The sequence below is a fragment of the Xenopus tropicalis genome, chromosome 5 (genome assembly GCF_000004195.4).
Source record: "Xenopus tropicalis strain Nigerian chromosome 5, UCB_Xtro_10.0, whole genome shotgun sequence".
Classification (NCBI taxonomy): domain Eukaryota; kingdom Metazoa; phylum Chordata; class Amphibia; order Anura; family Pipidae; genus Xenopus; species Xenopus tropicalis.
Genome location: NC_030681.2, coordinates 98,193,323 through 98,218,544, shown reverse-complemented (window position 1 = coordinate 98,218,544; position 25,222 = coordinate 98,193,323). Strand labels below are relative to the sequence as shown.

The 25,222-nt window shown below is 36.6% G+C and overlaps 1 protein-coding gene across 1 annotated transcript in view; it reads right to left on the bottom strand.

The window, feature by feature from the left end:
- Positions 1–25,222, bottom strand: part of csmd1 (CUB and Sushi multiple domains 1) — a 716,970-nt gene that overhangs the window by 35,741 nt on the left and 656,007 nt on the right. Inside the window, exons 54-57 of the mRNA XM_031902727.1 lie at positions 24,756–24,929; positions 17,640–17,813; positions 7,130–7,318; positions 2,810–2,983 (exon numbers count right to left, since the gene is read on the bottom strand). Coding sequence (XP_031758587.1) covers positions 2,810–2,983; positions 7,130–7,318; positions 17,640–17,813; positions 24,756–24,929 — 711 coding nt within the window. The remainder of the gene's footprint in view (positions 1–2,809; positions 2,984–7,129; positions 7,319–17,639; positions 17,814–24,755; positions 24,930–25,222) is intronic.

Sequence of the window (25,222 nt, the reverse complement as noted above, 5' to 3'; positions counted from 1 at the left end):
TGGATCTCTTTTCTTAAATAAACTCAGGGCCGCCATCAGGGGGGCACAGGGGGGACAGTTGTCCCGGGCCCGGGCGTTTAAAGGGGGCCCGGCCGGGCTCTGTTACTGTTATTGCTGGTATCCGCTGTGATGTCCCGAACTCCCTGCTGCGTGTGCGCTTTTATAAGGTTGCGCCCTGTGCGTACTGACGTCACACGCACGGGGCGCAACCCTATAAAAGCGCACATGTAGTGGCGAGTTCGGGACATCACAGCGGATACCAGCAATAACAGTAACGGAGCCCGGCCGGGCCCCCTTTAAACGCCCGGGCCCTGGGCAACTGTCGCAGGGGAGTAGGAGGATGCAAAAAGATGCTGGCAGCGGGGGGGGGGGAAGAGGACTGGAGGATTCTTGGGGGGGGCCCTGGGGGAAGGTGTAGGATGCTTGGGGGGGCCCTGGGGGAAGGTGGAGGATGTTTGGGGGGGGCCTGGGGGGAAGGTGGAGGATGTTTGGGGGGGCCTGGGGGGAAGGTGGAGGATGTTTGGGGGGGCCTGGGGGAAGGTGGAAGATGCTTGGGGGAGCCCTGGGGGAAGGTGGAGGATGTTTGGGGGGGGCCTGGGGGAAGGTGGAGGATGTTTGGAGGGGGCCTGGGGGAAGGTGGAGGATGTTTGGGGGGGCCCTGGGGGAAGGTGGAAGATGCTTGGGGGGGCCCTGGGGGAAGGTGGAGGATGCTTGGGGGGGCCCTGGGGGAAGGTGGAGGATGCTTGGGGGGGCCCCTGAAGGAAGCAGCAGGATGCTTGGGGGACCCTGGAAGAAGCAGGAGGATTCTGTGGGGTGGGGTGGTGGTGGTGGGGGGGAGCGGCAAGAAGCAGCGGAGAGCGGGCCATTGTATGGGGACACTGGGGGAGGACCACCAATGTTTTAGGGGGCCCTGGGCAGGCTAGCAATGTTTTAGTGGCACTGGCACTAATGCAAAACGTAATCCTTGGCCACAAATGTTTTAGGGGGGGCCCTGGCTACCAAGGTTTTAGTGGGCCCTCGCTACCAATGCCTGTGTGTCCCTTGTATTGATGGGAGGGGCCATTGGGGGTGTGGGAGGGGCCATTGGGGGCTTGGATGGGTGGGGCCCAGAAAATTTTGTTGTGAGGGGCCCCGTGATTTCTGATGGCAGCCCTGAATAAACTTATTATATTTTTGCCAAGTCCTGGTGTGTGCAGCTCATTCTCTTGCTTTAAATTTTTTTTGCTGGCACCCTGGGGATTTGAATTTCAATAGGGTGTGCTCCGTTTGTTCTTGTTATATATATATATATATATATATATGTTTGAGGCAACAAATTTAATGTTACAAAATAAGTGAATTACATAAGTATTCAGCGTTTCATAATAATAATTAATAAATGCATAATATAAAAGGAAAGGTATCCTAATAACCTTTCTTATAGAATTTTTGATACAGAATATTAGTTTTTTAGATCACAGCGGTTTCTATAGTCTGGTATTAATACTTGACATCCCTCTACCCAGACCATCGCTGAGGTCCTCGCCCCTGAAATTTTTTGAAAATTATTTTATGTTTTTGCTGATTACCTAACTATTCTCTTACAGCTTCTGCATTTTCATACAGTACATTTGCATATTCAGCCTAACTAGTTATTAGGGATGCACCGAACCCACTTTTTTGGGTTCTGCTGAACCCCCAAACCCACCCTGATGGATTCTGCCGAGTCCCGAACCGAATCCAAATGCTAATTAGGATCGTGAAGGCTTAAAAGTTGCCACGCCCTAAATTGTAACCCTTTACGGATGCTAATTAGAATATGCAAATTTCTGCTAATTAGGATTCGGATTCCGTTTGGGACGAAACCGAATCCATCAAAAAAAGGCTGGATTCGGCCCGAACCCCAAACCGAATCCGGGATTCGGTGCATCCCTACTAGTTATATAGAACTCCACAGAAATGAGAATCCCTTGAACTCAGCCCAACTGAATGACATTTATACATATTTGCATAGATAACAGCAGGGGATGCAATTAATATTTTTATATTAATTTTATGACTCACAAAACAATGTGTAATTTAAAATTCTTATAATTAACAAGGAATTAAACATATACAATACATACATTAATGCAGACACAAAATAACGAATAACGAATAACTAATATGAAATTTTAATTAAGTGTATGTCTATTACTCCTTTGTAATTAACTCTCTCTACTGGGTGTCAAGTGTATCTGCACAACACCAATATTAAGTTCTCCTTTGTTTCTTTACAGCAACCTTATTTCTAACCCATGACCTAGCACAGTGTTTTCTGAGAACCTGGAGTCTGTTTTTATACCAGATGTGCAAGAAGCATTTTTCACACACTACCTTATGGTAACATTGAAGGTATTGAAAAGGACTTCATTTTGCACTAAGCCACTTATACAGCTACCAGCACCTCAGAGACATGTATCTGTATGTATATAATCGAATATGTAATATGTTGTCACAATCTAACTGCATATTCATGTTGCAGCTACTTAGCTCACAGACACATTATCTAGTTGTTTTTTTCATGCCATCACTCCCCACTATTGAAAAAATGATTCTCTGTACTTATTGCATATTTCCTTTCATTGTCAGTTTCACTTCATCCTAATGTTTCAGTAAATTTTACAGACTTTCACCCTCAGTCCATTTAATGAAATGTGAAAAGATTTATTTGCATGTTAAACTGCACACTACCTCGGGGTAACACATAGTGAGGACAAAACATTGTTTTATAAAGTTATTGTACTAGAACAAAAAGGATAATTGCATAGCCAGTTTATCCACATCATACCTGAACAGTGAGGCAGTGCTCCACTCCATCTGCTGTCCTCTTGACATACTCGTGTTGAATTGCCAATAAGGGTGTGACTACCCATGCAAGAATAGTGAACTTTTGATCCATATGTATATTTATCTCCACTTAGTAAGGCATTAGCTGGAACTCCTGGATGTCCACATGCTATTGCTGTAAAATGAATTTGACAAAATTCAGATTAAGATTAAGTCAGATTAAGCAAGTGATCTTCAATTTATTAAATCACAATTGTTTATACAATTGTGTATGTATATATAACTTTTTTATTGAGAATGCCATGTTACATAACAATGTGGTCAATGGCATGTAGTTGTATATAGTTACATCAATAAACTGTACAGTTATTAACCAAATATAATTCTTGCGTATCATTCTTTGAGGAGGGGAAGAATAGGTAAGGGAGGGTGGTAGGGGAAATTGTGGTCTTGCTTTCTCAGAGACCCAACTTACCGGGAAATTAATCGTATACCTTACCTGATACCCAGATCAGTGCTCCTGCTATCAGAAAACTGCAGCAGCCTGGGGTACCTGCAAGTGAGCGATCCTCTTCCTTCTTCGTGCCTCTTGCACATGCACAGTTAGTGAAAAGCTAAACTTTAACAAAAAAAGTTTTTTCACTCTACTTTGCATGCCTCAGCCTGGGGAATGAGAAGGAAGAAGATGGAAGGAAGAGGATCAATCACTTGCAGGTACCCTGGGCTGGTGCAGTTCTCTGCTGATTACAATCACCCTAAAAGTCAGAAGAACAGTAATTGTTAGGCCAGGGTTTTTTTTCAATATCTGGGAGGGAGTCACTAACTAACACTAGGTAATTTTGCTTCATTGTTAGCACTAAAACTTATTGAAGATTGGTTGCCGTGGGTTACTACACTGGGGTTAAATTACTCAAATTTAGTAAATGGTGCCCATTTCCCAATTGACTACCTAAAGCCTTATATACTATGGACTGAGCAGAGTAATATAGGAAGGACCACAAATATTATTAAACTTTTGCAAAATGGGGGATGAAGATAAAATTTCACCCTTTGATTTTTGCTTCTTTGCCTGAGCAAAAATTCGCCTGGTAAAAACGGCAAGAAAATTCTCTAACGCTGATGTCTCCTTCACCTTTTGGTAAATCAGCATATGCGCTGCGAATTGTCTTTTTGGCAAATTTTAAAGACTAGACAATATTTACATTACTATGTGATATTTTATTCAGTGGTGTGTTCATAAGCTATGTATTCATAAACATTTCAGCAACATAAATTGGTATAAATAATCATGAAACTGTACTATAACAATATTACCTATATATCATTACAATAGCATTAGAGTTACTTGTCTATGTATGCCTTACTGAATGAAATTATATCAAGCAACTATTGTTTAGTTTAATTTGATGTGGAGTAGATATTGCTTAGCTCAATTTAATGCAAGGTATACAGTAATATCTTCGCATGAGCACCGTGATGCTTTTCTGAACAAAGTAAAAACTATAAAAGTAAAATCATAAAAAGAATTGCAATTACATAGGCATTCCCACAACAGGAAACAATTTGTGACACTAAAGAATATGAGCATAATACTTAACAAAATAAACTAGATAGAATAAAGCCACCTGTAATTGTTTTATGTAAAGATACTGTATAACATAATCAGCATGCACTGTAGTTTATAACTAATATGAGAAGTCTTTTCAGTTAGTGTAAATAAATATATTTCAAGTAACTCTCTGAATCTATAATGATTTTGCTATAATCCCAACGGGTTAACAAGAGATAAGGTGCAATGGAAAAGAAAATATGGTTTTAGATTTTATTTTGTCTAAAATACTTTCAAAAGCAAATTGTAATGCACAGTACTAAATGCATTAATTTAGTGCAGAGTAAAAATGCGCAAGATAAGAATTATCAATCTCTTTTTAGTTACTATATCTGTATTTCTGTTCTAAACAATAATAAACAGCTTTGATGTTAAAACCACCCTCGCATTACTATCTTCTTTGTAATGAATTCTAAATACTTTCTCCCTCTTGGTTTCTGTTCAAGTCATGATCATGTCTGCTGATACAAAAATCATAATAACGCTTTTAACAATTATATTATGCAAAACTATTTCCTTCCTTACCACTGGGAGGTTACTGGAACAGCTTCTTTCATTTCTTAATTTCAAGTTATTTAATTTCTACTGTTTCATAACTCATACATATTTTATTTGCAATCTTAAATGATAATACACATTATCAGTAAATTAATGAATGGTTAGGCTTATGCAATAACCAAATTAATCCTTTATGCCAAATGTAATACAATAAATTTCCATTAAAATGTTTTTGTTATTAAATTCTTATTTACTATTGTTTTTTGTTAAAAAGAGCAAACAACAATCACAAAGCCTCATCTGTCTTTGTGAAGCCATAAAAAGGTCCATATTTTTCAGTATTAAACTGAAATGGAGATGGAGTTCAAAATGCTAAAGCAGGTACAAAAAGTTGTGGTATGTTTAACATGCCTAGATATATACAGTGGTGTGAAAAACTATTTGCCCCCTTCCTGATTTCTTATTCTTTTGCATGTTTGTCACACAAAATGTTTCTGATCATAAACACATTTAACTATTAATCAAAGATAACACAAGTAAACACAAAATGCAGTTTTTAAATGAGGGTTTTTATTATTTAGGGAGAAAAAAAATCCAAACCTACATGGCCCTGTGTGAAAAAGTAATTGCCCCCTGAACCTAATAACTGGTTGGGCCACCCTTAGCAGTAATAACTGCAATCAAGCGTTTGCGATAACTTGCAACGAGTCTTTTACAGCACTCTGGAGGAATTTTGGCCCACTCATCTTTGCAGAATTGTTGTAATTCAGCTTTATTTGAGGGTTTTCTAGCATGAACCGCCTTTTTAAGGTCATGCCACAACATCTCAATAGGATTCAGGTCAGGATTTTGACTAGGCCACTCCAAAGTCTTCATTTTGTTTTTCTTCAGCCATTCAGAGGTGGATTTGCTAGTGTGTTTTGGGTCATTGTCCTGCTGCAGCACCCAAGATCGCTTCAGCTTGAGTTGACGAACAGATGGCCGGACATTCTCCTTCAGAATTTTTTGGTAGACAGTAGAATTCATGGTTCCATCTATCACAGCAAGCCTTCCAGGTCCTGAAGCAGCAAAACAACCCCAGACCATCACACTACCACCACCATATTTTACTGTTGGTATGATGTTCTTTTTCTGAAATGCTGTGTTACTTTTACGCCAGATGTAACGGGACACGCACCTTCCAAAAAGTTCAACTTTTGTCTCGTCGGTCCACAAGGTATTTTCCCAAAAGTCTTGGCAATCATTGAGATGTTTTTTAGCAAAATTGAGACGAGCCATAATGTTCTTTTTGCTTAAAAGTGGTTTGCGCCTTGGAAATCTGCCTTGCAGGCCGTTTTTGCCCAGTCTCTTTCTTATGGTGGAGTCGTGAACACTGACCTTAATTGAGGCAAGTGAGGCCTGCAGTTCTTTAGATGTTGTCCTGGGGTCTTTTGTGGCCTCTCGGATGAGTTGTCTCTGCGCTCTTGGGGTAATTTTGGTCGGCCGGCCACTCCTGGGAAGGTTCAACACTGTTCCATGTTTTTGCCATTTGTGGATAATGGCTCTCACTGTGGTTCGCCGGAGTCCCAAAGCTTTAGAAATGGCTTTATAACCTTTACCAGACTGATAGATCTCAATTACTTTTGTTCTCATTTGTTCCTCAATTTCTTTGGATCTTGGCATGATGTCTAGCTTTTGAGGTGCTTTTGGTCTACTTCTCTGTGTCAGGTAGCTCCTATTTAAGTGATTTCTTGATTGAAACAGGTGTGGCAGTAATCAGGCCTGGGGGTGACTACAGAAATTGAACATTGAATTGATAAACCACAGTTAAGTTATTTTTTAACAAGGGGGGCAATCACTTTTTCACACAGGGCCATGTAGATTTGGAGTTTTTTTTCTCCCTTAATAACGTAAACCTTCATTTAAAAACTGCATTTTGTGTTTCTATTATGTTATCTTTGACTAATAGTTAACGGTTTTTGATGAGCAGAAACATTTAAGTGTGACAAACATGCAAAAGAATAAGAAATCAGGAAGGGGGCAAATAGTTTTTCACACCACTGTATATATTAAATATGCTGTAAAAGATCTTGTATACCCATTTGGAATTTGCAGTGGTCATTACTGGTTATAAAAGGGTGCTAAAGCCCAACACTACTAAGGGCTTCCCCCTCGTACATATGATTTTCCGGCATGCAAAAGTATTCATTCAGCATAAATGTTTGCAATACTTACTTAAGCATTTAGGTAAAGATCTGTCCCACAAGCCATTTGCCTTACAATATAAAACAGATGACCCTAATAAGTAGAAGCCCTTTTTGCAGTGATAAGTAACACTTTTCCCATATTTAAAACTTTCAGGATAATTCTGTTGTCCATGCCGGATTGCATTTTCCACAAAGCCAGGATCTGTACAATTCACAACTATAAAAAATAAAGTGAAGAAAAGGAATTATTAAGGAAGAAACAAGGGTGAGATCTAAACCAAATGATCAAAGACATCCCTTACATTATATGATCAAAATAGGGGCTTTTTTTTTTAATTCCCCAATTTTTCTAATATCTACTGGTTTTAGGACAAGATTTTGCATTTTTTTCTATAATAAATGTGATTGACAAAGGAAAAAACAACATGATTGCTGATTACAGTTTGCAACAATATTTAGAAACCTTTAATTCTTTATCTAAAAATATGTCCAAAGTATTTAAAAGGTTTATGTACATCTGCAAGTTCAGTTGCCTGCATTCAGTTGCATGTAAAACCACTCATTAAAGTTACTTGCGTCAAAATACACTCCTTGCACTTCCATAGAGTTGCACAAGTTGCAGTGCTGTGGGTGCCATGCAGTTCTATACTGTACCACCTGCTATAAACATCATGGGCCTATTTAAGTAAACACCTGTAGTTACGGACAATAGTATAAGAAAGCCTATAGACTAGTATTAACCTTTTGGATGCAGCAGGAGAGCCCTGGCAACCCTGGTCTTTACTGATTCACTTTTGGAATCCTGGAACTTTCAGCTGCTAGGCTGACAAGGATCCTACACATGGGCAAAAGGAGTCAGGCAGAGGCAATGTCAGAGTTTGGAAAAGGTCAGAGACTGGCAGCAAAGACTCTGTGTCAAAAAACCAAGTGAGGAGTCAAAACTAGAAGAGCAAACAATAGAAGGGTTTAGCCTGGATACTCAGAGCCAGCTTGGGTAATGAAAACAAGCAAGGAAGTGTTTTTTAACTTTGAATTTGGCTATGATGTGAGCGTGTTCCATGACATCATGGCGCAGCACTAAGGCTATTGTGCATGTGAGCGTCTGGATGTGTACTGCGCCACAACGCGTTCTTTAAAGCTGTTTTGTGCAACAATACGAAAAAGTCATCGTTTTCATGCAACAAGTTGAAAAATTGCAGATTTTTTTAACTTTTCTGCATCTTTTCTCGTGCATACTTTTTCAGGTTATACTTTTTGGCAAACATAAAACATTTGTGGACTTGAGATTACTCGAATTTTAACATTCAAAAAATGAGTAATGTTGAAAAATTGCAGATTTTTGCAACTTTTCTGCATCTTTTCTCGTGCATACTTTTTCAGGTTATACTTCTTGGCAAACAGAAAACATTTATGGACTTGAGATTACTCGAATTAAAATTCAAAAAATGAGTTATGATAGAGTTTTAATGAATATGCAACCAGGTGACAAATTGTCAACCCAAACTGTAGTCTATAATGAATTATCATTAAAATTCAAGGGCATGATATGATCCATCTAGATGGAGTAAGGAGTGTATGAAGCCCATGAAATATCTAGCGAAGTATGAATTGTTTCCACCACCCAACTTGCCCAGAAACCTATGCACTATTCTGTCTCCATGCCTACCTTGGCACAGTACCATCCCTAATTAAAGTAAAGGAAAAATTTAAAAGAGCTATGTGCATTTTGCCCAATAGCACTGCAGGCTTTAATTTGGAGGCGTTTGGATGTACGGTGTAAAAGGGTATGGCTTACGCTTCTGTGCAGTATATTGAAAGGTGATGATGTTGATTGTGAGTGAAACCTGAAGAAGATGGAATGATGTTGGTGAAAATATAAACAAATTTGTAGAGAGGTTCAGTGCAGGTGGCACTGTAACATCCAGGAGGTAATCTGTCCAAATAAGCTAATAGTATATTCAGCACTCACTGAACTCATGTTGAACATGGGGGTATACTACCTTTTTGATTGCCTTTTGCTAGTTCTTAATAAAAAACAGGTACTAAATAAGTCAAAATGGAAATAACAATGTGACCACAAAAAATGATTATCAATCAGCAGAACGCATTTACTGGTCAACATTTTGAAAGAAAACAGCTGATTACTGCTGGTTACTGGACCTGGACAAATTTGTGTTTAGATCTTAAAAAGCAATATATATGCACTGGGGTTCATTTGAAAGAGTTGAACTTGATGGATTTTTGTCTTCTATTAAATTAAAGGTGTAGTTCCCCTTTAGAAACATTTTTCGTATGATATAGACATGGACATGGACAATTTGCAATTGGCCCTAATTTTTTAACATTTTTCAGAATGAAAATGAAAGAAGAAGAAAAATAATTAAAAAACTATACAAAATAAATAATGAAGGCCAATTAAAAAGTTGCTAGTAATAGGACCAATTAAATGAAAAGGTGAACCACCCCTTTAACTATGTAACTATGTCATATGAGCTGCTTATGAGCATATCTGCTTATGGTAATGTATTTCTTTCAGGAAGGTACATGTATTTCATTAGATTCCTGTTTGAATCAGTGGATATTCATTGAAAGAAACATACCCTTACCGTGTGCTTGATACAATACATGTTTTTTACTATCCATAAAACTAACAAAGATCAATTTGTTGTTTATTTTTGTGTCTGTAAGAAGAGTATATTCACAGAATCTGCAAAAGTAAGGTTGCCAAAAGCACTGTGGTCCCTAGAGACATATATTAATATTCTATAAAAAATATAAGCCTTTTGATTCAGACAGTACTGCCAGATGACCACTGTTCATTTTGTTAATAATGGAATATAAATAAGAAAATAAGATTCGGCAGGATATACAGGTATTTTACGAAAGAATTAGGTTGGTTGGCATGCACATCTGTGTCACTGGATTCCCAAATTACCATTCACCCTAGGGACCCTATTGTAAATCTAGGTGATAGAACAGAAGGAGATTGCCTTCTCTCAATGGCAGCTGTCAAGAATTACATGCAAAATGAGTTTTGGCATCCTTAGTCTAGTCTGTGGAAAAAGTCAAAATAATGTTTGAGTCTGCTGTGATGACTTTAGAACTTTTATCTAAAGAGAAGCAAACCACAAGGTCTGAAAAAATTGATTGAAAGTCTTAAACTATATATATATATTTTTTTTTTGAAATGTACTTTGTGTCATAAAATACATTTGAATTGCATCTATTTATTTTTAATGCACATTACTTTAGAATGACTATACAATACAGGTATGGAATCCCTTATCCAGAAAGCATACAATTTATATAAATAATTCAAATTTTTGTAATAGTTTTCTTTTTCTCTGTAATAATGAAACAGTAACTTGTACTTGATCCAAACTAAGCTGCATAATTCCACATTGGTGGCAAAACTTTCCTATTGGGTTTATTTCATGTTTAAATCATTTTTAACAGGCCTAAGGTATGTGATCCAAATTACAGATCGCTTACCTGGAAAACCCCAGGTCCCAAGCATTCTGGATAATTGATCATATACCTGGAATTGGAACTTTGCAGTATAATATTAATTATTAGGGCTAAACTTCACAAAGTTTTTTATCAGATTTTGTAGGACAGATCTAATCTGATCCTCCATGCAGCAGTATACAACACTACTCAACAGCACAAGATTTTGTGCTTGTGATTTGCAATGCATGCAGATATAGAGGGTAGATGACAATATCCCTTTAAGACAAGATAAAGGAGGGTACACACCGGTTTATCCCACCTCTTGGTAGAGTCTTTGCAGGGTAAATGTACCTGTAAGCTTAATACCCTCTTTGGAGATAGGTCTGGATAGATATCTTTTCATCAGGTTGATAACCTCTAGTATATGAGTCCTCCATGTAAGTAGGGATCAGGGGTTATCCTGCCTGTCTCCATCTCTACTCCGTGGCCCTATTGCTGAGGCAACATTGCCGGATGGAAAGCTACTTCCAGAACACCAATTCTCCTTGATGGGGCTATTAGAGCTGCCCTTCCTTGCTAGTTACTAACTATCTCACTTCTCCTAGAGAGTGCTATTACAAAACTGCTATGCTTACTTAAACCTCATTCACGGGGCCCTTTCCCCAACTTCTCCAAATGTTAAGATGGTCTCTGGGACAATATGGCTTTACTGGGGCCTGTTGCTGCACCCAGGTTCAGAGGGAGCTGTGCTTAGGTAGCAGACAGGTAGCTAAAGAGATAGTCACACCTCTTTGCTAGACACTATATCAGTCTGCAAGGGGCGTGTACAACCATAACAACCAATAAGGTATAATGCATAGTGCAAACTAGATACATGGGACTCTGCCCAGTAACAGTGATAGAAAGAAGTAGTAGGGGATTAAAGCCATAGGAGTGCTAAATCCTATGGGTCCCTACACTATTTTACCAGTATTAGACCCAAAAGAGCATTGGCTATGCCTGGTGCATATACATACAGTGTGTATAAAGTGATCAGTAGAAACAGAAGAAATCAGAATTAATAGAATACAGATTTTGAGGACTGCTGGTCCCCTCCCTAATACACAAAATAGACAAAAGTATATAAAATGTGGTCTGAGCTGAAGCTGTTTCTTTGTGTATATTTTACAGTGGGTTAAAAAATAGCCTTTTATTTCCACTGTGAAAGACATGCAATTTACTATGTCCTTTATTACAATTGCGTGCAGTTTTCTGTCTGCCCCATTTTCCGAGAGTCAGCTGACCCTGTATGACTATATTGTTCGACACAATTCTTCTTTAGTTCCATTTCAGATTTCTAATCTTTTTAATACAAGAGATGATACTGCCTAGGATGAAAGTATTACCTACAATATCAATATTACCTTACCTTGTAAGGTGTAGGAACTGCTGAAAAGCAGGAAAATCCTTACTGTAGCAAACCTTCTTGGTAAACTGTATTACTTTATTTAAAACTAGGTTTATATTTTAAGATTATATTACATTTAGTAGTATTGTTTCTTATGATTGTTCTTATAAATTGAGATGACTTCATCGTCATGTAGGAAAAGTAACTCCAAACAAAAGAACACACAAAGCATGGATAAGTTCCTGTTGCCACTATCTGAGCATTTCTTAAATTGGTAGTTAACATTTCAAGTGTTTGTTATACAATGTCCTCTTCATACTAGTGTTTTTAGTTGGTATTTATTATTTTTTATTATGCTTTGATTGTGGGGGTTTAGTGACCTCAACAGCCAAAATCTTTGAGGTTCCGATTTTGTTGTTATTGTCACCTTTTATTAATAATCTGGTCAATTAAAAAATGGAAGCCAATAAGGGCTGAGCGGTGCCAAGCGCAACTATACAGATGTGCAAGAAGAGTATTTGACATCAGTATAAGCACAAGTACATAGTAATTAAAGCAACTGTCTGTAGGAACATTTCAGGGTAACTGAATTTGCACACATACAGGTACCTAAACCTATGGTATTTATTTCTGGAGCCAGAATTGAATCAAGAGTGGTTCTTTATTACTCACTAGGTAAATTTCTCTTAAGTTATGCCTTTTCAATTATGTTCAGTGATCAGTTCATCAGATGTTTGTGATCTTTTATGCTTAGTGATTATTATATTACAAGTTAATGTGAAAAAATTAGTTCTCTGTTTCCACCTGAAAGTGTCATATGTAAGGCAAACCCTGTTGGAAGTGGCAAAAGTTGAAACTTGCCAGGTCTGTGTGGGGAAGGAAGAGGCAGTGTCTCTTCTCTGTATCAAAGAGCGGTACAGCATCCACAATTGCTATATACCAGTGGAACCCAAGCGGTGGCTCGCAAGCAACATGCTGCTCATCAACCACTTTAAAGTTACTCCCAGTGGCCCCATGGTAGGTGCCCATTTTTTAATTTCTGACTTGGAGGCAAGGAACTTTTTTTTTCATATAAATTTGACTCACTGGTAAAAAAAAAAAAAAGGTTGGGGGGCCCTGCTATATAATCTCTATTTCACAAAAAGGTTTTTAGCCTTTGTTGCATTGTCTAACCTGGTGCAAAGTGGCCATTATTTATTGGCATTTTAAGCACTACTATTTCCCATTTGATGACGGTAGTGGTTAAAACGCTTAGGCAGACATTGGGCAAAAAGCAAATAGTGGTCATACCCTTAATTTAGATTGCCATTGTACAAAAGGAATTATAATGAATAATTGTTAAATAAGGTGACAGTGGGTTCAAGTTCAAAACATTCAGTATAGGAAGAACATGAACTGTGCGAAAAACCTTATCCTCAAAATGCAAAACAGTTCTCCTGGGAAGGAATGTCACATTGTGTCCTAGAGTTTTCCATTTTCATGAATGCACAATAAGATGCAAAGGACAATTCCAGATTTTAAAATCAGGTTATCATTGCTCTGTTTGAGTGGGGGGGGGAGCAGTGTGATCTATTTTTGTATAGGGAATAGGATTTTTGTATAAGGAAAATTAAAAAAAAAAAAAAAAAGCCAACAAAAATGTTTTGCTTTGTTATAATGGGCATACACAACTATGGGTTCTTGTTTATTATACAGTATGATGAATCACTGCCACAGTAAATGGAAAGCTCTGTAGTTCAAAACTATGTATTACAATGTCTGCAAGGCTAACTGCCTGTCAGTTTCAAGACATGATAAGTCCCTATGGGACACATGATATGTGGGTAATTTAAAAGGTTAGTTGAGAGATCTGTAGCTCTGTCTTTACCAATAGTAAAAAATATCAGTCTTTATGTCAAGTGCAAGTTAAAGCAATATTTACAAATGTGTCCCCATATTCCTAAAATACACACCAATCATTTTTTTTACATATATTGCACATTGTGATATGGCATTATTTCAATAGATGCCCTACACATTTTTTATAGATTAAAAATCTTTTTGCTTTTGCAAGGGGTCTTTTAACCATGTAAGATCTGGGGTTGTGTGTGTATGTATTATCAATACAAAAATATAAAATTTATGAATGAACAGAAGAGAAACATTGTTTTAGATTAACCTGTGAATATCACATTAGCTGTATTGCATTATTGCATTGTAACCAGTTATATGGTTGTCAATCAGATGTCCTGCATGGAAAACATGGAAAACATCCTACACAAAATGATGTGTGTGCATGGGCTTCCTATTTAACTGGCACAGATGTACCCACATATGTTATAAAAGGCACTAAATATGGCAACCAATAAGATATATGCTTGTAAACAAGTGACCAGTAAATTATACCTGCTGCTATAGGTTACTGCTCCTGTGCAAAATTAATGCAAAATTACAAAACCCCCAAAATGTGAACTTGTATGTATGGCTTTGTAAAATCCATCAGTTACCAACATTTATTACAGCATTGTTGATCAGAGTGTTAGTCCAATATGTCCATAGACATGCTGCAGGTGTTTTCCTGTTCAAGGTCATTATCACAAGCTCCGATGATCATGAACCAAATCAGTGGGCTGTTAGTGAGCCACTTGTGTACCCCAAATTACACAGTAACAGCTCCTTGTCCTGGTTCATCTATGGGAGCTTGTCACAATGAATGCCTCTTTGTTGGTGCATCCTGTGCACTACAAGTAATAGATTCTGGTAAATACACTGTAATATTGTACAATCTGACTAACAAATGTGACTATGTTTATAAAACATTATGGGTTTTTAATCTAGATTCACATATAAAGACAATACAATATTACCTATTTGTAGTGGTGAGCGAATCTGATCTGTTTTTCTAAAGCATTATCGAAATTGCTGAATTTTTATAAGAATATGGAAGCAGAGATGTCAACCTGGTAGATAAAGATATCAGGGGATCTTTGGCATGACCTAATAAACATGGGGGTGTGGCCTATCTGTTGCCAGATCTAGGGCTGCTCGCTGTGCATTTGGCTCAGTTGGGTCACTTTGTCTGTTATTTATGAAAAGGCTAACCCAATGATAAAAAGGCTGTGACATGCTGTACCCCGGTGCCTCATGTGTTCCGTTTATACCATGTGATATCAAAACAAAGTATGCTCCAAATACTGTTAACATGATTACATTACTTAATACATGTGCATTGTCTTCTGGGTAAAGTGTGTTGGGTTTTATATTTAGCAATCAATTGCCTTGTTTTGTTAGATATTATAGGTGTCCCTTCTATTACTACAGACCTGTTCTATTATTTGAATGACTTGGGACCTAGCTTTTCATTTCTATAATAAGGTCACCATGCTTTAAAAAGCAATAGGAAAGATTTGCAGTGTACATGAATTAATGGTAGACTAGTTAAAATCAAGCATCTGATTAGGATCAAGAAAAAGTAAACTAGTTAAAACATTTCTTAAACTCTGGCACAAAAGAAAAGAGTATTGGTATATTTGGAGCTTTCTGGCTAATGGGTTTTCACACAAGAGCTTCCACATCAGCACCTACATTTTCTATTTAACCTTGTTCTTTTTGGGTAATATCGTATCAAATGCATTTTTGCTCAAATCAAATATTGTCTTATTTTACAGCAGAGTAAAAGAGCCACACTGTGCTGTATGAGTAACCACTCTACCAGAAGAAAATCACATATATTGTATGTGTTTTTAATCTGTGGTTCAATAAACATAGCATGATTACATTGCAGTTTTTGATTTGGTCCTTGTTCAAGGTAATTTCAGTATCCCTTACTGTGAAATATTGCAGAATTAGGCGTTAATGAGGCTTTAGGGAGCCAAGTGAAAAAAAAAGGCATTTTTTCCTTTTCTATTTCTTTTTCTTCTTTTATATTTAAATGTGTCAACCTGAAAGCTACAGAGGTGTATTATTCTTGCAATCAGCTCATTTGTGATATTTGTTATTGGAATGGTACATTAAAACTATTGGCACATTAATTATAACTGAAGGCAAAAAAAATATATTATGTAGATGCTCAAAAATAAGAAAGACTTCATTAAAAAGTACTGATTATGGATTGATTTCTTTTTCAATTTCTGTTACATATGTCTAGGTACCAAGCTCATTATAATCACTCTTATCCTAATTCATTTTCCTTTATTTGCAGCTTATCTACAGGGGAAGCATGCTTTCATGGGGCATTAGCTCAACATAAGGAGAGGAACATCATTCTTTATGATAATTACTCAAAAACAGTATTTTTTGTGTAATTTATTAATTGTCATCATAAAAAACTTGAGTACAAAAATGTGTCACCTAAAAGCTGGCGAAGTCAATGGCAACTGTTCTTATCAAATTGTAAAATCTTTTTTTTTTTCTAATTTAAGGATTTTTTCATTTGTAGTCACATCAAAATTCTTACGAAAAAGGAGGTTTTCGTATTCTTATTTGTTCCACGTTTTTATTCATTAACACCTTTTATATTTGTATTTTTTAATAAATAAATAGACATTCTTGCTTTTTAAAAAAGTGAGCTTAATCATGGTAGAAAAAAAAACATGAAAAATTACACAAATACACAATTTTAATAAATCTGCCCCTCATTTTTTTAAAAAAAAAATTAGCAATACCTCAAAAAAAATTATATACTACATCTACAACAACTAGAAAATAAACTCTCCAAAGACAGCAGCAAAGCAGAAGTATCATATTTTCTTTATAAAATACCATATCCTTTTCTTCTCTTAATTAAAAAGAGCAATCTATCAATTTCGGGTATGCTTAGTTTAAAATATTTTGCACTTGAAATCTTATTTACTGCCTGCCACTTCTGCTCAGGTGCTGGCATGTTTTTGGCACATTCTATATAAATGTCTGCTGCAAGTATTAGGTAAAACTTGTTACTGCACATTTGAGTTATTATGAACCACAATACATTTTGAACTCAAGATGTAGCAGAGCCAGCTACAATATTTACAAGAGTGTTTTGATTTAAAAAAAAAAAAAATTATACCGAGTATTATCCAAGTATTTCAGAAAAGCTGGGACAAATTAATCTTATTGTTAATAAATTCTAAAACAAGTAAGCAAAAGTCAATGCTGGAGGGAACATACAATAACAGTTTAATCATCTACAGAGCAGGAAACAATGAACTAAATATTAATCATTCAGTTTTTAGTTTTAGAGAACTACTCATATGGAGGAGGTGAGGGCCTGAGTGCAGTATGTAAAAAGGTTTGTATTCCAGTTCTTGATGTGTCCATATATCTGCTCGATGTTTAGTATTGTTTTAACCTAAAAGGTTATAGGCTTCATTTGTACTTAGACTGGGGCAGGTAGCCCCTTCCTACTGTGTATCATACCACATGGCACTTAGGGGCAGATTTATTAATATATAAAAACTCACCCAGATTCTGTTCATTCCAATGGGATTTTTAGAAGATTATTTATCAAATGGTGAATTCTAAATTCACCCTTTCTAGCACTTTTTAAAAAAGTTTTACATACATACAGTATATACATACTTAAAGAAAAATCCCAAAAGGTGACACGTTTTTAGTAGACTTAAAGTACAGAGATCTAAATCACAGAAAGACCCCCTTATCTGGAAAATCCCAGGTCCCGAGAATTCTGGATAACTGGTCCCATGCCTGTACTTATATTTTACAATAGGGGGTACACACTTACCTCGGCAATGAGGAAGAGGGCTGCTCCATAATCCGTTACTGCGACATTGTGCTTGATATGCACCCTGAAGTACATAACCTATGTTGCATGTGAAGTTTACAACATCATTTAAGTTAAACTCGCTCCCACTGGTAACTCCATTGGCAGGATTTCCTGGGTGACCACAAGTTATTGCTGTGAAAAATTATAGCAAACACTCAAAAGTTTTGAACAGTGTACTATATAAGCAGACGCATACAATCTTATAAGATAAACAAACACTTAGGGGCTGATTTATCAAAGTCTGAATTTTGGACTTTGAAAAGTATGTTTAAGAAAAAATTGCATCAAATACGAAAATTTCGAATTGCATGGTAGTCATATGAAAATATCACGGTACAATCCGAAAGTTCCTGAAATTTTTATATCCGCAAGAACGTTAAAGGCGCAAAAAACTTTCTGAATTTGAACCTTCTGTGCATGTTTTTGGAGAGAGAGAGAAAACAAATGATTTTATCTAACAATCTAACAAACAGACTTTTTCATTTCTGTTTCTCTTTAAATTTAATGTCTTATTGAAATCCTATTCCTTTGGGTAACATGGTATTCCTGAGTACATGTAAACTGCCATAGGTCAAACAGGAACAGTGATGTCACATGGACCTACTCAAATGATATCAGGTCAGCAGGAATAAGAACTCTGAATTTCCTGAACTCTGAATGAGTTAATATGGCATTTGTACTAATATGGTCCTTCATTATTTTAGTTCACTAAGGCCTTACATTTACTATATAAATGACAAGCTAGTTACATATATTTGATAATGTTGAAATAAATCAAGCTATATTGTGTGACATCAAGATGTACTACAAGGGAAATGGAGCAATACAAACTACTCTTAAAGGAGCATAAACCCCTATTCTAAAAACTATTATTCTTTGTTTAATTATGTAACAACTGAATGTTACAATACCTTGGTGTGTAATGTCACTACACTGTAGTGATTTCACAGCCAACCTTTACCCATTTTAACCCGTCTCTAGAGTTCCAAATTAAATAGTGTGTTTAATCTACAGCAGTCTGCAACAGATGTATTCCCAAACTGAATGCTTTAAAACTTAATTCACCTACTTTTGGCCCTGTCTGTGCTATGTGGAAATGTAAATGTTGTAATAGTCTCCCATCTAGTGTCATGTTGTGTACCAACAGGGAATTTTTATTCACAACCATTGCTGATTAGAGACAATTAATAAAACAGGTCCCAGCTTGACAGTGAAAACTTGTTCTGCAGTCATGGTCTGCTACTTGGGCCACAAAAAAGTGCCTTTTTACAATATACTTCTGTTTTTTATCCTTGGCTACCTCAGAAAATAGTTCAGTCAGTGAACAGCATCTGCATATCCTGTATCTCATACAGATTCATATAGGGAATCAGATTCAATGAGACTTGGAACCATACACTACTTTAACACTGCATTGACTTGTTTGTAGCAAAAAATATAACTGTTGAAGTTCGCATTTGGTGAATGCAAAGAGAGAAAACACCATATGTATGTTTATCTATGTGTAAAAATGTATTTTCTAAAATTAATAATGTGTATGGTTCCAAGGCTGAGCTGTTTAGGAAACAGTACAAAACCTATATATGTATATATACACATACATATAGACTCTTCTTTGGCAATCCTGCTATTAAATATAATTAGATTCATTAAATAAGAAGAGTAGGGCTTGTTAACAGTGAATGGTGGTTGATATCCTCAGCGCTGCTCAACTAATAGGTTTCTGATGTACCTGCTCTTATTCATGAATATCTATGAAACATGCATTATTAATTGATTGCAGCAGTGGTGTAACTATAGAGGAAGTAGCCCCTCGGGTCACCACTCTATAGCTATCCACAGCAGGAAGGTGTACAAGAAGTGCGTGCCGGTAGTGAAATTTTTTCACCAGACATGGATTCACAGCAAAATTCTGCATTTCGGCATGAACGTATTTTTTTGTGAAACTGTGGCAAAAAATTAAAAACAATTTGCAGAGACCAAAAAGTTGCACCAAAGGGAAAAAAAAAACGCCCATTGACTTTAATGCATTTGGAGTATAAAAAAAACAACCAATTTAGTTGCCTTTATGAGGAGGTGAGCAGGAACCTCGATGCTGGAATGGCAGTTGATGTCATCTCCTTAGATTTTGCTAAAGCGTTTGATACTGTACCTCACAGAAGGTTAATGATCAAATTGAGGAATATTGGCCTAGAACATAATATTTGTAATTGGATAGAGAACTGGCTGAAGGATAGAGTACAAAGAGTGGTGGTAAATGGAACATTTTCTAATTGGGCCAGTGTGGTTAGTGGAGTACCGCAGGGGTCAGTCCTTGGTCCTTTGCTTTTTAACTTGTTTATTAATGACCTGGAGGTGGGCATAGAGAGTACTGTTTCTATTTTTGCTGATGACACTAAATTGTGCAAAACTATAAGTTCCATGCAGGATGCTGCTGCTTTGCAGAGCGATTTGACAAAATTGGAAAACTGGGCAGCAAACTGGAAAATGAGGTTCAATGTTGACAAGTGCAAAGTTATGCACTTTGGTAGAAATAATATAAACGCAAACTATCTACTGAATGGTAGTGTGTTGGGGGCATCCTTAAAGGAGAAGGATCTAGGGGTTTTTGTAGATCACAAGTTGTCCAATTCCAGGCAGTGTCATTCTGTGGCTACTAAAGCAAATAAAGTGCTGTCTTGTATAAAAAAGGGCATTGACTCAAGGGATGAGAACATATTTTTGCCTCTTTATAGGTCCCTGGTAAGGCCTCACCTTGAGTATGCAGTGCAGTTTTGGGCTCCAGTCCTTAAGAAGGATATTAATGAGCTGGAGAGAGTGCAGAGACGTGCAACTAAACTGGTTAAGGGGATGGAAGATTTAAACTATGAGGTTAGACTGTCGAGGTTGGGGTTGTTTTCTCTGGAAAAGAGGCGCTTGCGAGGGGACATGATTACTCTGTACAAGTACATTAGAGGGGATTATAGGCAGTTGGGGGATGTTCTTTTTTCCCATAAAAACAATCAGCGCACCAGAGGTCACCCCTATAGATTAGAGGAACAGAGCTTCCATTTGAAGCAGCGTAGGTGGTTTTTCATGGTGAGGGCAGTGAGGCTGTGGAATGCCCTTCCTAGTGATGTGGTAATGGCAGACTCTGTTAATGCCTTTAAGAGGGACCTGGATGAGTTTTTGAACAAGCAGAATATAGAAGGCTATTGTGATACTAATATCTACAGTTAGTATTACTGGTTGTATATATATAGTTTATGTATGTGAGTGTATAGATTGGTTAGTATAGGTTGTGTGCTGGGTTTACTAGGATGGGTTGAACATTATGGACAATGGTCTTTTTTCAACCCTATGTAACTATGTAACTATGTAACTATGTAACCATTGACTTTGGACATTTGGATTAAGAAAAAAGTTGCACGTATTGACTTCAACGCGTTTCACAAATTTTTCTGCAGATTTGCAAAGTTTTCAGTCATGTGAAACGGGACAGATTCACTAATTACTACCCACCGGGCCCCTTTGCAGATTTTTTTTGTGGGGTGGAATTTCTGGCTTGGAGGCAAGTTTTGGTTGTATAACAACCATGTGCACTGCCACACTGACTCTTTGTAGGGGCTACGAAATAACCAATCACAGCCCAAATTTGGCACTCCAGCAACATTTTTCATGCTTGTGTTGCTCCCCAACTGTTTTTGAGTAAAAAAAGGTTGGGGACCCCCTCTCCAGACAACCATAGCTAGAGCTAGACAAAACAAGACCATAGACATTTCAACATAATTTGACTTTTTATATGGTAGAGATATATAGTTTGCATGGTTTCTTTTTATTTCATTATGATGTTACATGTTATTACGTGTGTATTGTAATGAACTTAACTTTGTACCTGTTTGTAATATCTCCACCTTGCTTTACTATACATTCTGCATGCAGATAAGAATATTAATGATGTATTTTCACATTAGGTACAATATTCTCTAGTTAGCAGAGAACACTATTGGGAATAAAAGATTTTATACCCCCTTACAGTTTAACATACTATTTCTTTTGATTCCATAAACAGTTTGGAGCAGCAGAGCTTGGATATTTCTTTTCACATCATTCTATGGAACATGGGAGTTCATTTAAACTGCTGAACTGCTAACTACTGCCTGTGAATATTGCTTCTGGCACCTTCCTGGATTTGGCACATGTTTTAATTTATAGGATTATTTTTAATATATATTGCCTGTCACTTCAGGAATTCAATTTTTACTCACTTAGAAGAGTGAATTTTTGTTCACTCAGCAAAAGTTAGTTGTGCTTGCTGGATAATTTAGCATAAATTCCGTGTATACCTCTTATTGTATTTTCTCCTTTTTTTCTTTTACAGCACATCCACATTCAGAGATCTCACTGCACTGACATTTGAGCCAAATCTATACTAAAAGACCTATTTATGTGAATATCTGAATCAATGGGTTATACTGTATCTGAAGGTATGGCTGTTTTGGGACAGAAACAATGAACATAATTAGTTTGAAATGACAAATTATCTGTCATATCAAGCCAGCTAATTTATTTTTAAAGCAGAAGCTCAGTTTTTACAGCAGAAAAATGTACATGTATTTGTAAATACAATTCTTATGCTAATAGTGCCAACGTTTTGAAAGAGTAGACTGATTGAACCATATGATTCAGAGATAAGCAATGTAAATTTCAGCCTACCACCTGGTTATAGTGTACAAAGTAAAAACAGTAAAATAAAACACAATTGTGGGGAGAAATCACCTTTAAGAGGAAAATAGAGAAACCATGGGAATAACAAAAGAAAAACAGTAAAGGTTTATAAACTAAAGAGATAAATTGGAAAAAGAGATAAGCAGGCAGATATTCCAAAACATCATACAAAATGTAAAGCCAGTTAACCATTGGGGTGAAATGTTTAGTCCAAGCCAAAGGGGTAACACCATTTGAGCATTGATTTGCCAAGGGAGCTAAATTTTCCTAAATTTATAACTTCCCAATTATTTGTTTGGATTGGATTGTGCTGTCAAGTTTTCATATAAGTATACTCTATCGATTCTTTTCTTTTGCAGGGAACTCATAAGTAGATCCTAACTGGGTTTATTCAGAAAAGCTTCCCAAGGGTTCCAGGCCAGGGAAACCCCAAATTTGCTATTATTTTGTAGACTCTACACCATAAACATCTAGCCTTAGGAATTGTTGTTAATTTTTATTACCTATATTTCTGTTAGAGCCCTCTTCTATTCATCTTCCAGTATCTCATCCCTAGTCCTTTTACTGACATAAGCATGGACTGGTGAAGGGTTGGTGAATGTTGTATATGCATTAACTCTCAATACACTGTACTATTAAAGTAAAATTCCAAATTTTATTGGTTCCATTATCCGGAAAGTTTCGAATTACAGGAAGGCCACCTCCCATAGACTCCATTTTAGGTGAATAATACAAACAAATATTTTCTTTTTCAAAAATAAAACAGTTCCTTGTACATGATCCCAAGATATAATTCTTATTGGAAGCAAATCTGGGTTTTCCCAGATCCCATACCTGCAGTAACGTTGCCTAGTGCCCTGGACAGCAGCCCTACTTCTCTTGTTTTGGTCAGTGTAATGCAGTATTGCAGTTGCACAGGCTGTAGCCACATGTCCCTAGTAATTAGTGAAGTGCAAAAGAGCTACCCCAATCAGAAGAGATCATTCCAGAGAAGGTCTTTAATCTTTATTATTAGATATCCTTGAATGCCATTTAATGTGTTTTTTTTTTTAGTATTTTATTTATTTAAATGTGCCAGGAATATACAGCTTTTCCTCAATGTATGAAAACATATTAGTCTTTCTTTGTCTCTAAGCCATCTGTATTTTGAGGTAATTTGGATAGTGGTTATGGATTTGCTGATCCACAAATCAGCATTTAATGGTTATTTCAAAAAGTGCTTATCTGAAGAAAACACATGAAACACCTACAAAATATTGCTTGGAAATGGAAGACATTTAATAAACCTTAGTACTTCAAATGTCGTGCTTCAAGGAAAAAGTAACATATTTTCCCTTAAAAAGACTTCAACAGTAAGAAAGCATCCTTTTTTTGCTCAATAATTTGTATACATAGGGTATGGGTGGTATCAAAATTTTGCTGGAATCATATGAGAAATTCTTAAATGACAACAGTAGTACAATTACATTTTATGGTGCCTATACCATGTTTTGTGTACATTCTGGTAAGCTTATTAAAAAGAATCATCAGCCAGCACATTTTTAAGCCTGAATGCAATGTAAGATGAGACAGATTTAGACCACTCTTTTTTCAAGACAATGTAGTCTACAGCAAAATGAACAGTACAATTTATTTACCATGTAGAACATGGAAAAACTAATGCACAATACATTCTTAATATAGCAAAAGTGTTTGCATTTGAACCTTCACAGGTCTTATTATTAGGATAACCTGAAAGCAGTCTGAAAGTCATATGCTTTTATAGTATCTATACATTGCATAAGTTTGCAATTATATTCATAGTGTTTACAAGCACTGAATTCGGCAGAATTACTGTCAATTTATATTTGCAAATATTACAAAGCGCTGTGCATGACCAGTGTAGACACCAGAGAGTCTTCTGCCAATTTACTTTTGCTGTTATGATAGGGCACTGTGCAAGACAGCACTATGCACAAGAATTTGGCTATGGCTACTAAATTGGCAGCCATAGCCAAATGGAATCAATTGTTTTTCTAATAACTTTACACCCAATTTACATTACAATTTGCACACAAATCACATAAAACTAAGGGTAAAACAAAAAAAAAAAACATTTCTAAATCCAATATAAAAAGACGCCATGCATTTGCTTGCTTATTTGTAATTTTATGTAATGCCATGCTGATTTGTTTTCCTCAACCCCCCACCTTGTGTTATTCTTTCTTTGTTCTACATCTACATCAACAAGTGTTTCTGTGCAGCAATAATACTGAGCGAAAATAGTACTGAGGGAAAACTTTAACCATGGGGCAAACTCTAAGATCTTTACAATGCATCATATATGATATCAGCCACTGGTGCTGAAATGTAATGTGGAATACTTACGGACACAAACTGGTGCTTTTCCAGACCATTTGTGATCTTGAAGACATATACGAACTGAAGTGCCGACCAGACGGAAACCTGAATTACACTGATACACAACAGTATCTCGATAACTGAAACCATCACCACTTATATGTCCATTTACAATAGGATCTGGGGAACCACAATGGCCTGCTAAAGAAAAAAGCAAGAATTCATTATTTAATTAAGCTGACTATTTTTCATTTTAATGAAGTTAAAGTTTCAGAAATGATTCAGATTTTAAATAGAATAACTAGCAGCAAAGCTTTAAATACAATCTCAAAGAAGCTGTTTTTTACAAAATTTTCCAGCCAGGAGCCAACACAACAAGATACTTTGATATTAAGGATCATTCGACCCTAAGGGGCTGATTTACTAAGACACGAATTCGAATCGGAAAAATTCCGATTGGAAAACGAACATTTTGCGACTTTTTCGTATTTTTT